The following is a 14,117-nucleotide window of genomic DNA, read 5'->3' on the forward strand; positions in this document are numbered from 1 at the left end:
TATTAAACGATTTGCTGTCTTTCTGGCAGGAGGCCAAGGACATTTTTACTTAAACAGACTTTGGGCCGCTAAACAGGGCAATTTAATGGCAAGTGTTTTCTGTTATTGTGCTATTGTTTTAAATGGTTTTTAAATAGTTTCAAATTTCATTAGTTTTAGTCAGTCTATTTAAAATCTAATCTAATATTTAGACCATTTAGTATCTAATCAAATAATCTGTTTAGTGTATTTTATAATGCTTTAATATTATAATTTATTGTGGTTTTTAGCTGTTTTGTGTTTTTATTGTAAATTGTGCCTTGAGTCTCGAAAGGCAGAAAAGTATGTAAAATAAGCAGTGTCTACTTTATTAAACCACTGATTTGAAATCCCTAGTTCTTATATGCCACTCCCTTTCCCATCCAGCAGAATTCACTTGCCATATGCATGACATTTTAGTGCTCCAGTTAAAGTATTAATCTTGAATTTTGTTTCACCAAGGTCATACACAATATTTTTCCTTCTACCTACTCCATGCCTTTTGCTTGCATCTACCCCATGTCATTTGCAGATGTACATAGGGTAGGGAACTGCAGAACATTATGATGTTAAGAGAAGTGTGTATTTGGTGGGGATGTTCCCTGAATGGGGAATTATCCAAAGTGGAAAGAATAGGAGACCTACTCTGGGACATGGGTACTGTGGGATTGTGCAATTGTTTCAGCTATAGCTCTTCAACTAGTAATGGAAAACCAAGTTCAAAGCAGTTCAATGGCCAATGGAGGAAGGAAGGCTTGGGCCAGTTTAGTAAACACTTGCTGATCTGTGAGATTTATCGAGATTTGTAGAGACTGCCTAATTGAAACTTTGTTATATAGGGTAGGAAAAAGCCGCATTTCAGTCAGACTAAACCTTAAGGAAACACACTATTCAGAGAATGAAAATGTCCTTCAGTGTACCACAAAAGAAAAAAGTCATTTTGACCTGTGTAACCTAGGAGCTGTACAAGAGAATGGTGTTGCAGGTCAAGAAGATAAAGCGCCAGCAACCAATGGCACTTCTCGGACACCAGTGGCTACGGAAGGGGATAGGAGCGGTGGCAAAGGATCCCATCAGAATAAAGGTTGCCAGCTTTTCCTCCAACAGATCCAAGCACTTCTTGCCAAACGGTTCCACCACACCACCCGTAGCTTTAAAGACTTCCTTGCTCAAGTATGTATTAATTCGTTTCATTTACAGAACTTCTTGCTCTGTGGAATTTGCATCTGCACATAGGCATGTTTAACAAGTTAAATAGTAACAAAGAGATAGGATCTTGTAAAAGTTTCTCGCCCTATTGCACTGTTAGCTACCACTATTTTCTATTTCACAGTAATAATTGAATTATCTTTATCCAACGGTTCTCTTTTCTGTTACAAATCAGCATGAGGTCAGCTTGCTTACAGAAGCAAGATTACATTTTTAGACCTTAGAACAGAACCATCCACTTGAATGGATGGCATCCATACTGCTATCCTTTGTTGTCAACGTCATTTACACATTGTAGCTAAGGAAATAATACTGTTTTGTACTGAAGACAGAGGCTCAATCTTACAGGTTAATTTGAGAGGACGTGCAGATGGGCATATACCTTGCTATTTGGATCGCTTTTGGTGCTGTTTGATTTAAATCACATCATGGCATCAGCACATTTGGACTTACAGCAGTCCATCCCACCTATTGCTAGAGCTGTCCTTTTGGGCACAGCACTTGGGTCTACAGTTTTTGGGTGTGATTTGGAACACTCCTAGTTATCAAATTCTATAGCTTGTGTGGATGGTTAGTTCGCCTCCAAATAGAGCTGTGGGTTATGTGGTGTGACAGCCCTGTGACGGTGGCTTGTGGCATTGAAAAGGGCACTGGAGAACCTCCTCCTCTATTTTCATCTACTCTGCCATTTGGATTTTTTTAAAAAAAATCCCTATTGATGCAGCATTATTCTAGATAAACAAGATACACTGGCAGTATTATTTTTACCATGCTGTTGTGCTATGTCAGTTATTTTATTTAACAACAAAAAGGCCTGACCCTAGGCATAATCTCAGAACAACTTCCTGCTTTCGGTCTGCTTATGTGGAGTCTGAGTGGCATAGAAATACCAGAGGCGCACTGCATGCAGTGCCAGCAGCTGACGTTTCCCATGTTGCTTGCAGATTGTTCTGCCTTCTAGCTTTGTGCTGCTGGCTCTGATAATCACAGTCCTCGTTCCTCCATTTGGTGAATATCCCAGTCTAACTCTCCATCCTTGGATCTATGGACAGCAGTTCACTTTCTTCAGGTCAGAGGCCTTCCTTTGTCAGAGCAGACCTTCCTTCCTTGATTTCCTAGATAGCATTTGTGCAGCTTGTTGCTGTGTGGAATTTTGCTCTCTGTTGCTATATTCCCTTATAAATCCTGTAGTTTCAGTCTCTGCAGTGACATACTGAAGTATTTATTTATTTATTTATTTATTTATTTATTTATTTATTTATTTATTTATTTATTTATTTATTTATTTATTTATTTATTTATTTATTTATTTATAAATCTTGAAGCTTCCGCATCAATCTCAAAGGTAGCCCCACATAGAGTGCATTACAGTGGTCTAATCTCGAGATTACAAGCACATGGACCAAAGTGGTGAGCGCCCCAACATCAAGATAGAAGCACAGCTGGGCAATCTACCAAAGATGGAAATAGGCAGAGCGGACCACTGGCGCCATCTGGGTTTCCATGGTGAGCACCGGGTCCAGATGGATCCCCAAGCTGCGAACCTCACTCTTCACGGTGAGAGTCACACCGCCCCCACAAATGAGAGGGAGTTTCCCAAACTGCTGATGGTGGGGCCACCCACCCTCAGGACCTCCGTCTTGTCCGGGTTCAGCCTCAGCCCATTTTCCTGTATTCATTGCAGTACAGTCTCCAAACAGCGCTGAAGGGACAGAACGGCAGTAGAATTCAGCCTTTCTCTTCTTCCAGACTGAATCATCCTTCTGGCTAGCTAGTGTCATGTTTGTGAAGTTATCTTAGCAATGCCTTGTTTTCTAATGAATAGCTGGTGTTGATGCTAGCTAATTGAGGTGATCTTTCAAAATTTCGTATTTGAGATTTCTGCTTTGGTTCAGGATTTATACCTATATTTTCTTTGTTTCCATACAGCCATATTTTCCCTAAGAGGGTGTAATGTTGAAAACAGACAGATTAACGGTAGTTGGGCGAAAGGGGATAAGTTGTCTTTGGTGATAGGTTCATATGATCTCAAATATAGAAATACTGCCTGATAATGCAACAGCAAGCCTATACGTAAGACCCACCTGTCCCACTTCAGGTTGTCACCGCTGTAATATGGGCATGCCTGATTCCTGTAGTTTTTCCACCTCAAATAGAGGTGGAGTTTAAAGTCCTTACTAAAGTATTTGTATCATGTGATACATCATTGCACCAGTAGTAAAGGAATAATGCATGGGCCATCGTGTTTACCAGGAATAAGGAATAAATAATAATCATCACCATCATCTTAGAACTGCAGAGCTGGGAGGGACCCTATGGAGCACGGAGTCCAGCCCCTGTCGAGGAGGCCCGGTGGGGAAAACGAACTCCCATCCTCTGGCTCTACAGCCTGATGCCTCAACCATGTGTCTCTCCACGTTTTGGACTCCAAGTCCTTCTAGTTCTCACCATTGGTTATGTCTGCCAGAGATGATGGGAACTGTAGTTTGACATGTGGGAGGATTACGCTTTCCCGCTGCTGGAGTGTATATTATTTCCAGATTTAAAATTATGAAAAACCATCCTATAGCACAGGATGAGCTTTAACAATCTGTTGCTGTCCCAGGGTGTTGAATCACAACTCCCATTGTTCCTAGACAGCAAAGTATCTGAAAAGTATGGGAGGTGTAGCTCAAGCACTTGGAGAACACCTGGTTAGGGGAGGCTGCCTTAGCCTGTGTGGGACATATGTAGGCAGTTAGAAACAGGAAATCCAGCATTCCTAAGGTTCAGCAAATGGAATTCTACCAAAATGGATTTTTAAAAACCCTCATCTCTTTGTTAGCAAGGAATGGCTGTATGTGTTTGTGTGTATACCTGATTTGCTTCTTGTTGCATTTAGAAATCTGTACCTAGGTCATGGACCAAAATGCCCATGGCGTTGTCCTCTATGTAATCCTTTTATTATATATATGCTTTATCCCTTAATGGGCAACTGATTGTTAACATCTCTTCTGACTCTGCCCTACCTGTGCGATCAGCTGATTTGCAGTTATAAACCTCATTGCTTCTGCAGTCAACCTCTTTTTATAGTTCAAATCTTATCAAATCTCATTAGCAATGAGCGGCCTGGCAGTGAGCAGATGGTTCCTCTCGTTGACGCCTTCTTAAATAAACCAGGATTTGGAAATCGCTGCTTGAAGAAAGAGCCTCTGGAGTAAGTCATGTAGTTCTCTCTTTAAATTTGTAATCTGTTTTGCTGCAAGATGGCAACATGAGCACTTGAAAGGGTAGCGAAGTGGTCTTGACATTTCCTAGTGAGTCAAATGCTAGGACAGTGGTTTCCAACCTTGGGTCCCCAGGTGTTTTTGGACTACAAGTCTCAGAAATTCTGGTCAGCACAGCTAGTGGTGAAGGTTTATGGGAGTTGTAGCTCAAGAACACCCAGGGACCCAAAGTTGGGAACCACTGGACTAAGAAAATGCTTTTCCTTTCCCTGATGAACACAAAACAAGCCAGTTGAAGAACTGGTGGGGAAGGAGAGCCATTAAAATCAGTCGCATTAAAGTTAGTCAAAAGTAATATGATCCACTGATTTAATTGGGACTGTACTAGATAGGACTAAATCTGGATTCAACTCTGTGAATGGTATTGGTGGTCTCCTTGTCATTACCTGTTGTCATCCTGTCCCTTAAACTGCTGCCTCCTGGGCATCTTTAGCAACACATTATCTCTCATGGAAGGTGAATAAACAGTGCAATTGCATGAAGAACAAGCAATTGATCATTATAGATATATAACAAGAAGGCAACAGTTGCACCGCCAGCTGAGACTTCGGTCACCACCAGCTTGTTTTAATCTGCTCAGATATTTTATGCATTGCAGACAATGAAGCAATAATAAAAGAGCCCGAACCATTTATTTGCACCATTGGCCAGTTAGTCACTATACAGTATGTCTAGGTGGATGGCAACTTAGTTATTGCTTGCCAATATGCATGGAAGTCTGTCTGATAGATGTGACTGAGTTTAGTTCCCACTGGATATACTCGTGCCTGGACTTGTTAGCCCAAAGGAAAAGGAAGTCAAGGTTCCTGTGCCTTTGATAATGGCTAAGAAGAGAACACTTCAGCTGGTGAAGCTTTTAATGCAAACTTTGCCTGCTGAAATTTCCGTCTCCACACAAATATTAAAGGTACAGGAGCCGAGGACTCTTTCAGTCCCCCTAGGGGAGAGGGATTTTTTTTTGATGGCTGTGAAGATCAGGAGTATAAATGGAGTAATATAAATGGGATCCAGAAGGACAGGTTTCATACCTACACTGGTAACGGTGTGCTCTGTATCCTTGTGTAGGAACTATCCTTGCAGTAAAACATTCACCGCCTGGAGGATACCAGCTGTCCCTTATAATGTGTCTGTCCTGTTTCGAACTAACACATGGAGTCCTGAAAATCCCTCGCCCTCCTGCAGGTGCAGCACCAGGAGGAGACTCACCATGCTGCCAGAGTGCCCACTGGGAGCTGGAGGACTCCCTCCCCCTCAGGTACCAGGTGGTTTTTATTCATTGGCTTGAAGCACTCTGGCTAGTTTCATCTGAGTAGGAAGACTGGATAGAAAATTAGTCTCACAGCTGTATTGGGAAACAAGGATAGTTTTAAAATCCAATTTTGCAATTAAAAGTAGCGTGTTCATATATGTTTCCATAATGTGCTTATGGTTTACTCGGACTGAAGCTTGCCCATTGACTTAGCATTTATTTATTTATTTATTTATTTATTTATTTATTTATTTATTTATTTATTTATTTATTTATTTATTTATTTATTTATTTATTTATTTATTATCATTCGTTCGTTTGTGTGTTCGTTCGTTCATTCATTCATTCATTCATTCATTTGTGTGTGTGTGTGTGTTTGTTTGTTTTATTGATTATGTAGCTTTAAGTTTGTATTTACAGTGGTGCCTCGCTTAACGAGCGCACCGTTTAACGAAGAATCTGTATAGCGATCCCTTTTTGGGGATCGCTATACGGATCAGCCCCAATCGCCACACTCGCTTTGCGACGATTGGGGCGTCCGGCGGCCATTTTGGAGCCGCCGATCAGCTGATCGGCGGCTCCAAAATGGCCGCCGCATGACCCGAAATGGCCCCTATCAGTGATTTCGCGCCCTCCCCTTGCTTACGGAGGTCGCGAAAACGCTGCGGGGGGGCATTTCGGGTCATCCGCACCCATTAAAATGGCCGCGGATGGCCCGAAATGCCCCCCCGCAGCGTTTTCGCGACCTCCGTAAGCAAGGGGAGGGGGCGAAAACACTGATAGGGGCCATTTCGGGTCATCCGGTGGCCATTTTGGAGCCGCCGATCAGCTGATCGGCGGCTCCAAAATGGCCGCCGGAGCGAAAACATCGCTGGAGGGGTAAGTTTCCACGCTTATTGGAACGCATTAAACTAAGTTTAATGCGTTCCAATAGGCTTTGCTTACCCGCACAGCGATGTTTTCGTATAGCGAAGGTTAATCCGGAACGGATTAACCTCGCTATACGGGGCACCACTGTAGTTATTTTAGTTTTGATGGTTATGAACCACCCTGGGAATAACGGCAGCATTTAAATAAGTAAAAAGCGTGCTGCTGCTTATATACCGCCCCATAGTGCTTCAAGCACTCTCTGGGCGGTTTACAAGTTAATTATGCAGGCTACACATTGCCCCCTCCCCAGCGAGCTGGGTACTCATTTTACCGACCTCAAAAGGATAGAAGGCTAAGTTAGCCTTGAGCCGGCTACCTGGGATTGAACCTCAGGTCGTGAGCACAGTTTTGGCTGCAGTACAGCAGTTTAACCACTGCACCATGAGGCATTTTTGTTGTTGTTGTTTCGTTTTGGTGGGAAACAGGTGCCCAGACATAGGGAGACGACAAGCCATACTGGAAGGGCAGCAACCCTATACCAGATTCTATAATGTATGGCACAGCATACATAAATATGTGTATTGGATAGAGAAACCCCTCTCTATGGAGGAATATTTCATCTATTGCAGGACATGGCAGTTGAGGATCCTTACACATAATGCAAAAATATTTCATTATGAGGCTATGTCAGAGTGAGCCTCAGCTTTTCACACTATGGTTTCCTCCTCCTTTACATGCAAAAGAGGAAAAATCAAGAGCTTCCACTTTTAGTTTTGACTAATCTTCAGTTTCCTGTCAGTTCTAAACTTGGGAAACATAGGCTGAAATCCTGTTGCACAGCTCTGCCTATGAACAGTGATGACATCATCATCATTGACAAATTGCCACTAATGACTGGTGACTTTGTGGTGCGTGTGACTAATGCACAAGTGATGAAGTTGTGGACACCCTAAAATCCCCAAAGGAAGCTTTTAGTTAGCAGTGATTTGCTGGTGGTGGTGACATAATCACAGTTGCACATGCAGAGCTGTTCAACAGGATATGAGCCACTGTTTTATCTGTAGCTACTTCAAATAAACTGGAGTTTGAACTATGAGCATGATTGGAACAAACCAAGTGCAAACAGAACAGGAAATTTTGGATTATTCAGAATTGAAAATGGAACTGACTTTCCATTCTCCATGGAAAAGGGGTAACAATTAGTCTCATCACAGGTTCTTCTTGTGGGGCTAAATCCTGCTGTAGTATTCTGTCTCTGAATCAGGCCAAGGTCTGCTGGACTGAAGAATAAGATTTACCTCTAATGGTTCTTATACAGTAGTGAAGCAAATGGTTTGAATCTCTCGAAGTCCTAGTGAAACTAGGATAACAGAGCTCTAGAATATGTTAGTAAAGAAAGGAACTTTGTTGTCTTTTGCTACTGAGCAGTCAGACTATGGAAGATAATGTGGTGTTCTTTAATCACAGCAAAATCACAAACCAAACTGGACTGTTTTGGAGAGATTTAGGAGATGCTAAAGCCAATGCAAGTTTCCTGCAAAGCAGAATGAATCTGAAAATAAATTTTCATAACAGTTTGGGTTTGGAAATGCTAAAGATGTAGATTGCGTTTGCGAAAGCTGAGCAGAGCTGTTCACAATAAGACTTTTCGGAGGTTACTAATTCATAGAGTTGCCATTAGTCAGACTTGATGGCATGTAACAAGAAGATGTAGATTGTGTGCTTGCAAAATATTTACCTGTTTCTCTCCAAGCTCTCAAAGAAAATGTCATCACAGAAAAAGAGGAAGAAGCATTGTTTTATTTCTAACACTTAAGAATTATAAAACGTACTATACATTTTATAAGACAAAGTCACTATCAATGCTTCATTAGAGTACAGTCCTAACCAGGCAAGGTGGCTGCTGTGCAGATCCACGCCCTTCTTAGTTTAGGGATGTTGGAAATTACTTAGGATTAGCCTCACCTTGGCCTAATTTTGTGCCAGCATTGTGACTGCATCCCTCGGCTAAAGGGGGGTTCACTTTGGTAGAATTTGGTAGACTTAACTATGAGGTCAAGTAAAATAAGTATAATTAAAACACAGAACAGATGGATATCAAATGTTATTCAAATACTTTAGTTAAATAAAAATAAATATGTCAAGATTGTGCTGGGTATCTGCTTTTCTGGGAAACAGAATGGAGACAGAAACTATTTCCTTGTGCTCTTTTAAGAGTAGCTGGTTTTCTTGTCTTACAATATTTTATAACTTCACATAAACCCTCATGTTACAGGCTGGTATGTCTCCCAACAGAGGGTAACCCAGACCTACTGGGATATGTCACACGGTTACACTAAGCTGCCACCAACCATTCCCTTTAAGAAGTCACACAGACCAGGGATGGATTTTTAAACAATAAAAAGAATAAAGTTTATTTTAAATACACACAGGGAAAAATAAACAATCAGGTGAATAGGATAAAGTAACGTGGCTTATTCTCACTCATACAAGCATACAGTTTGGTTCACCCAGAACCCTTAACTTGAAGCACAGACCCTGAACCTATCAGTTCTGGCTAACCAACAGACACCTGAACCTATCAGGTTGGTACTCTGACACACAGAAGTACCCTGTCTGACACACAGACTCCCACAACAGCTTCTTCTTCCCAGCTGCTGCTTCGTCACAACCCAGTGTCTCTCAGCATCTCCTCTAAACTCTTCACACACACTCCACATATTTATACAGTACAGCCCCTCCTCCTGATGTCCCGCCTTCCACTCCCCATAGGATGGAACTTTCCCTCCAAACCCATGACAGACAGGTAACATCAGTGCTGTATGTAACACCTCCCCTCTTTATAAGTTGTTTTGTAGGGGGAAAGCTAACGTGCTTTTCACCAAAAAACAACCTGGGTAAAATACACAACAACATTTATACATACCATATTATACTTACACATACTTACATTCTAAGTTAACCATAGCAATTATGCATTTAAACATTTACCATATACATTACATCAATTTACCTTTATTCATACAAACCAAATTCAAAACCAGGTACATTTAACTTTTTGTCATCATTATATACACATAGTCCATGTTCTTTCGCCGTCTTCATTCTTCAGGTCTTCTTGATAAGGCGTCAGCAACACAGTTCACTGACCCTCTGACCACCTTCACTTCAAAGTCATAGTCCTGTAGGTTTAAAGCCCACCTCATAAGTTTGCTATTGTGAGTTTTCATTGTCTTTAACCATTGCAATGGTGAATGGTCAGTACACAGAGTAAAATGTCTTCCCCAGATGTAAGGCTTGGCCTTCTGGATCGCGTAGACTATGGCCAAACACTCCTTCTCCACGGTTGCCAAATGTCTCTCACCTTTTTGAAGTTTCCTACTCAGGTAGGACACTGGATGCTGGTCACCATTCTCATCCTCCTGGCACAGAACTGCTCCTACCCCGCTGTTAGACGCATCGGTGTAGATGATGAACTCCCGGTCGAAGTCTGGAGCACGCAGGACTGGATAGTTGATTAACGCCTCCTTCAACCTCTGGAACGCCGCCTCACAGTCGCTGGTCCACGGGATGCGGTCATCAGCCTTCTTCCTCGTCAGATCGGTCAGCGGAGCCGCAATCTCGCTAAACCTCGGGATGAACTTTCTGTAGTAGCCCACCAACCCAAGAAATGATTTGACTTTTTTCTTGGTGTGGGGTCTAGGCCAGTCACGAACAGCTTCTATTTTGGCCTCCAGGGGTTTTATCATTCCTCCCCCTACCATGTGACCCAAGTATTTTATTTCTGGGCTACCCAGCTGACACTTGCTGGCCTTTACTGTTAGCCCTGCTGCACTTAACCTCTGCAGCACCAACTCCAGGTGTATCAGGTGATCTTCCCAGGTATTACTGAAGATCCCTATGTCGTCAATGTAGGCCACTGTAAAGTCACTGAGCCCTGCCAAGGTCTGGTCCATCAGCCTTTGGAATGTGGCTGGTGCATTTCTGAGACCAAAGCTCAGGACTCGAAACTCATAGAGACCAAAAGGGCTGCAAAAGGCAGTCTTTTCTTGATCCCTGGGATCAATTCTTAATTGCCAATATCCCTTTACCAGGTCCAATGATGAGATGAACCGACAACCCCCTATGGTTTCAATCAGGTTGTCTAGCCTGGGCATTGGGTAGGCATCAGGAGTGGTTACACGGTTTAATTTCCTGTAATCAACACAAAACCTAATGCTCCCATCAGGCTTGTCCACAAGGACTATCGGAGAGGACCAAGGACTAGAAGAGGGGACGATTATGTTCTCCCTAAGCATCTCGTCCAGCTCCTTCCGCACCTTGTCCCTATAGGGTCCCGTTACTCGGTATGGGGATACTGCCTGCGGGGGTGCATCCCCTGTGTGGATCCGATGCATCACTCCCTTCACTATCCCCGGCTTGTTGGAAAACACCTGTTGATATTTACTAAGCAGCATTTTTAGTTCTTGCTGCTGGTCTTGGGTGAGTGCAGGACTGATCTTTACCTCCTCTGGGTTGTATTTTACTTCCCCTCTACCCTCCCAGAAGGGCAATTCCGCTTCCTCACTCTCAGCTGCTTTTATCGCGAATAGAACCCTCTGTTCCCCTCTGTAGTAGGGTTTTAGGGCATTCACATGAACCACCCTCCTTGCCTGGTTCTCCTCCTGCTCTATTAGGTAGTTCAGGTCTGACATCTTGGAAATGACCCTATATGGTCCTGCCCATTTGAGCTGCAGTTTGTTCTCTCTGCAGGGCCTAAGCCAAAGCACTTCCTCCCCTGGGTCAAAGTGCCTCTCTCTAGCTTTGTGGTCATACCATGTTTTCTGTCTGACCTTCTGAGCTTGCAGGTTTTCTGCTGCCAGCTCTAGATTTCTCTTTAGGTCATTCATCAGGGTGTCTATGTATGTCACAACGTCTTGTGGGTTATCCTGGGTGACCTGCTCCCAAATTTGTTTGATCAAATCAAGGGGCCCTTTCACCCCTAAGTGTGCAGCAAACATGTCAGAGTGACCCCTTTGTAAGATCATGGGGCGATACTTTTCAGGTACCACCAGCTGACTTCTGATCCCATCTCCCCCTTTTGGGATATTCCTCAGGGTCTCTCTATATAAAATCCCCTTTTTCTCCAGAAATCTCACTGGGGTTTCAGGTGTTAGCTGAGCGTCAGTCACCTGTTCAAAACACTTTTGGAGAGTGGCGTCTGCCTTTTGCTCCTGTCCAAATCTGCTGTCTGTGGTTAAGGTTTCCACCACAGCTTCTGAACTCCCCTCTGCTTCCGTCTCTGGCTCATCATTACCCCCCTGAACTGTCCCTGTGGTGGCTTGTGAGCGTGTAATCACTAGCACCCGTTTCACATGTTCAGCCAGGTCATTTCCCACGAGCACGGCTGCTGGCAGAGTCGATAAAATCGCTAGCCGCCAATCTCCCCTCCAGCCTTGAAAGTGGACAGGTACCTCTGCTACTGGCAGAGAGATTACCTGCCCCTCAATCCCTGCCACCTTCATGCTCTCATTTGGGATTATAAACTCCCTAGGAATAATATCTGGATGGCACAGGGTTACCTGGGAACACGTGTCCCGCAGCCCCCTATACTGACGGTCAAGTATTCCTACGTCCACCCCTGCTGTCTCAAACAACTGAGAATCTGTTTTTACCAGCAAGCAGCGCTTTACCTCCACCAGAGGACCATTTTCCTCAGCCTGATCAGCAGAGGTAGCTGTTCCAGACTGAGTAGCCATGGCAACAGGCTCCCTCAGTGACACTGAGCCTTGCTCTTTCTGGACACAGAACACAGCTTTTGGCTTGGTCCCACTAGAATCCTTAGGCACCATTCCTTTTAGCTGCTTTAATTTCTCACACTCTGAGATTAGATGACCCTTTCCCTGACAGAAGTAGCATTTTCTGGTGTATTTTGATTCTCTCTCATCTTGTTTTGGTTTTCCCTCCAAAATCTGAGGTCTTAGTTTCATGTCTGAGGGCTTCCCTTCACCATGGGCCCCTCCCCCTTGCTGGTTTTTCCCTGGTCCCTGAGAGTACTTGCTGTAGGTTTCTTTGGGTTTACCTACAGATTTCCCCTCACCCAAGGGCTTTCTTATTTGAGAAATAAAATCTGCGATCTCTGCGGCTGCTGCCACAGATTTCGGTTTCCTTTCCCTCACCTGGAATTTCAATTCCCCCTGCAGGACTGAATAGAACTGTTCCAGCGCTATCAAATCTTTAAGCTGTTGAAAGTTCTCCGTCCCCTCCTGCGATAGCCATTTCTCAAGCAGCCTCACCAATTGGGCCCCCACTTGAGTAAAAGTCTGTTCTGGTTTTTTTGTGAGGGACCTGAATCTTTGTCTCAGCTGCTCTGCATTTATCCCATGTCTGGCAAACACCAGTTTTTTAAACTCTGCAAAATCTTTCATCAGTTCCTCAGGCATCTCGGCATAAACCTCAGCCAGGCTACCACTGATTAAAGATCGCATGATGGTCATCTTCTCAGTTTCCCTCACTGAGAAGTCCACAAACGCTCTTTCCACTAAGGAAAAGAACACCTCAGGACAATCTCCCTTGTGGTACACAGGGAATTTCTTCAGGTCAGCTTTAGACAGTTGGCCTCCCTCAGAATCCCTATTGTTATTATTGTTCTGGTTCATTATTTCCAATTTTCTTAATTCAAACGCCATTCGTTCTTTTTCCAGAGCAATTTTCTCTCTCTCCATTCTTTCTTCCCTCTCCATTCTCTCTCTCTCTCTCTCTAATTCAAATTGCCTCATCCTCAGTTCATGCTGTTGGGCTATGAGCAATTTTCTAAGTTCTGGGTTCTGCTCTCCTGTGCTGTCACCCTGCACTGAGCCAAACTCATCCTCAGAACCTTGGTCAATCTGGGGGTCTTTCACTTCACTCATTTCGGCCATCTGGCTTCGAGTCAAGGGCATAATCCCCCCTCAGACCAGGCTGCTTTAAAAAAGTCAAGCCTCAAAATAAAACGACCACTTTTTTCCTTCTTGCCTCAGAACCAGCTCTCCCTAGAGATTGCTGCTGTTCTTCAGCACTAATTTGCAACAGTATCTAGTCAGAGCCTACCCCCCTCTGCTGGGCCTCTCAGCTGGCAAGCTAGATCACTGTTACTACGCAGTATTGCCTCAGCTTTTTCCCGCCAAAACTAGGCTGCCTCAGAGCACTCTAATCTAGTCTCCCCAGTTGGCACGTTCTTCTACTAGCGCACCTCCCCGTGAGGTACACCTAGAAGATTACCTACGCGCCTCAGACTGTCCCTGACTAGACCCCCCTTGCTCTGGGCACACTTGCCAAGGCTTTGCTGGACCACTGGACAACTGGACCAGTCGTATCCCACACGCTGGACACCAATCAATGTGACAAACCCAGACCTACTGGGATATGTCACACGGTTACACTAAGCTGCCACCAACCATTCCCTTTAAGAAGTCACACAGACCAGGGATGGATTTTTAAACAATAAAAAGAATAAAGTTTATTTTAAATACACACAGGGAAAAATA

The 14,117-nt window shown here is 43.7% G+C and overlaps 1 protein-coding gene across 1 annotated transcript in view; it reads left to right on the top strand.

Annotated features, from left to right (window-relative positions):
• The window catches only part of ABCA4 (ATP binding cassette subfamily A member 4), a 140,153-nt gene that overhangs the window by 103,461 nt on the left and 22,575 nt on the right, over positions 1 to 14,117 (top strand). Inside the window, exons 28-31 of the mRNA XM_072997977.2 lie at positions 977 to 1,191; positions 2,172 to 2,296; positions 4,325 to 4,423; positions 5,559 to 5,748. Coding sequence (XP_072854078.2) covers positions 977 to 1,191; positions 2,172 to 2,296; positions 4,325 to 4,423; positions 5,559 to 5,748 — 629 coding nt within the window. The remainder of the gene's footprint in view (positions 1 to 976; positions 1,192 to 2,171; positions 2,297 to 4,324; positions 4,424 to 5,558; positions 5,749 to 14,117) is intronic.

The sequence above is a fragment of the Pogona vitticeps genome, chromosome 4 (assembly GCF_051106095.1).
Source record: "Pogona vitticeps strain Pit_001003342236 chromosome 4, PviZW2.1, whole genome shotgun sequence".
NCBI lineage: Eukaryota > Metazoa > Chordata > Lepidosauria > Squamata > Agamidae > Pogona > Pogona vitticeps.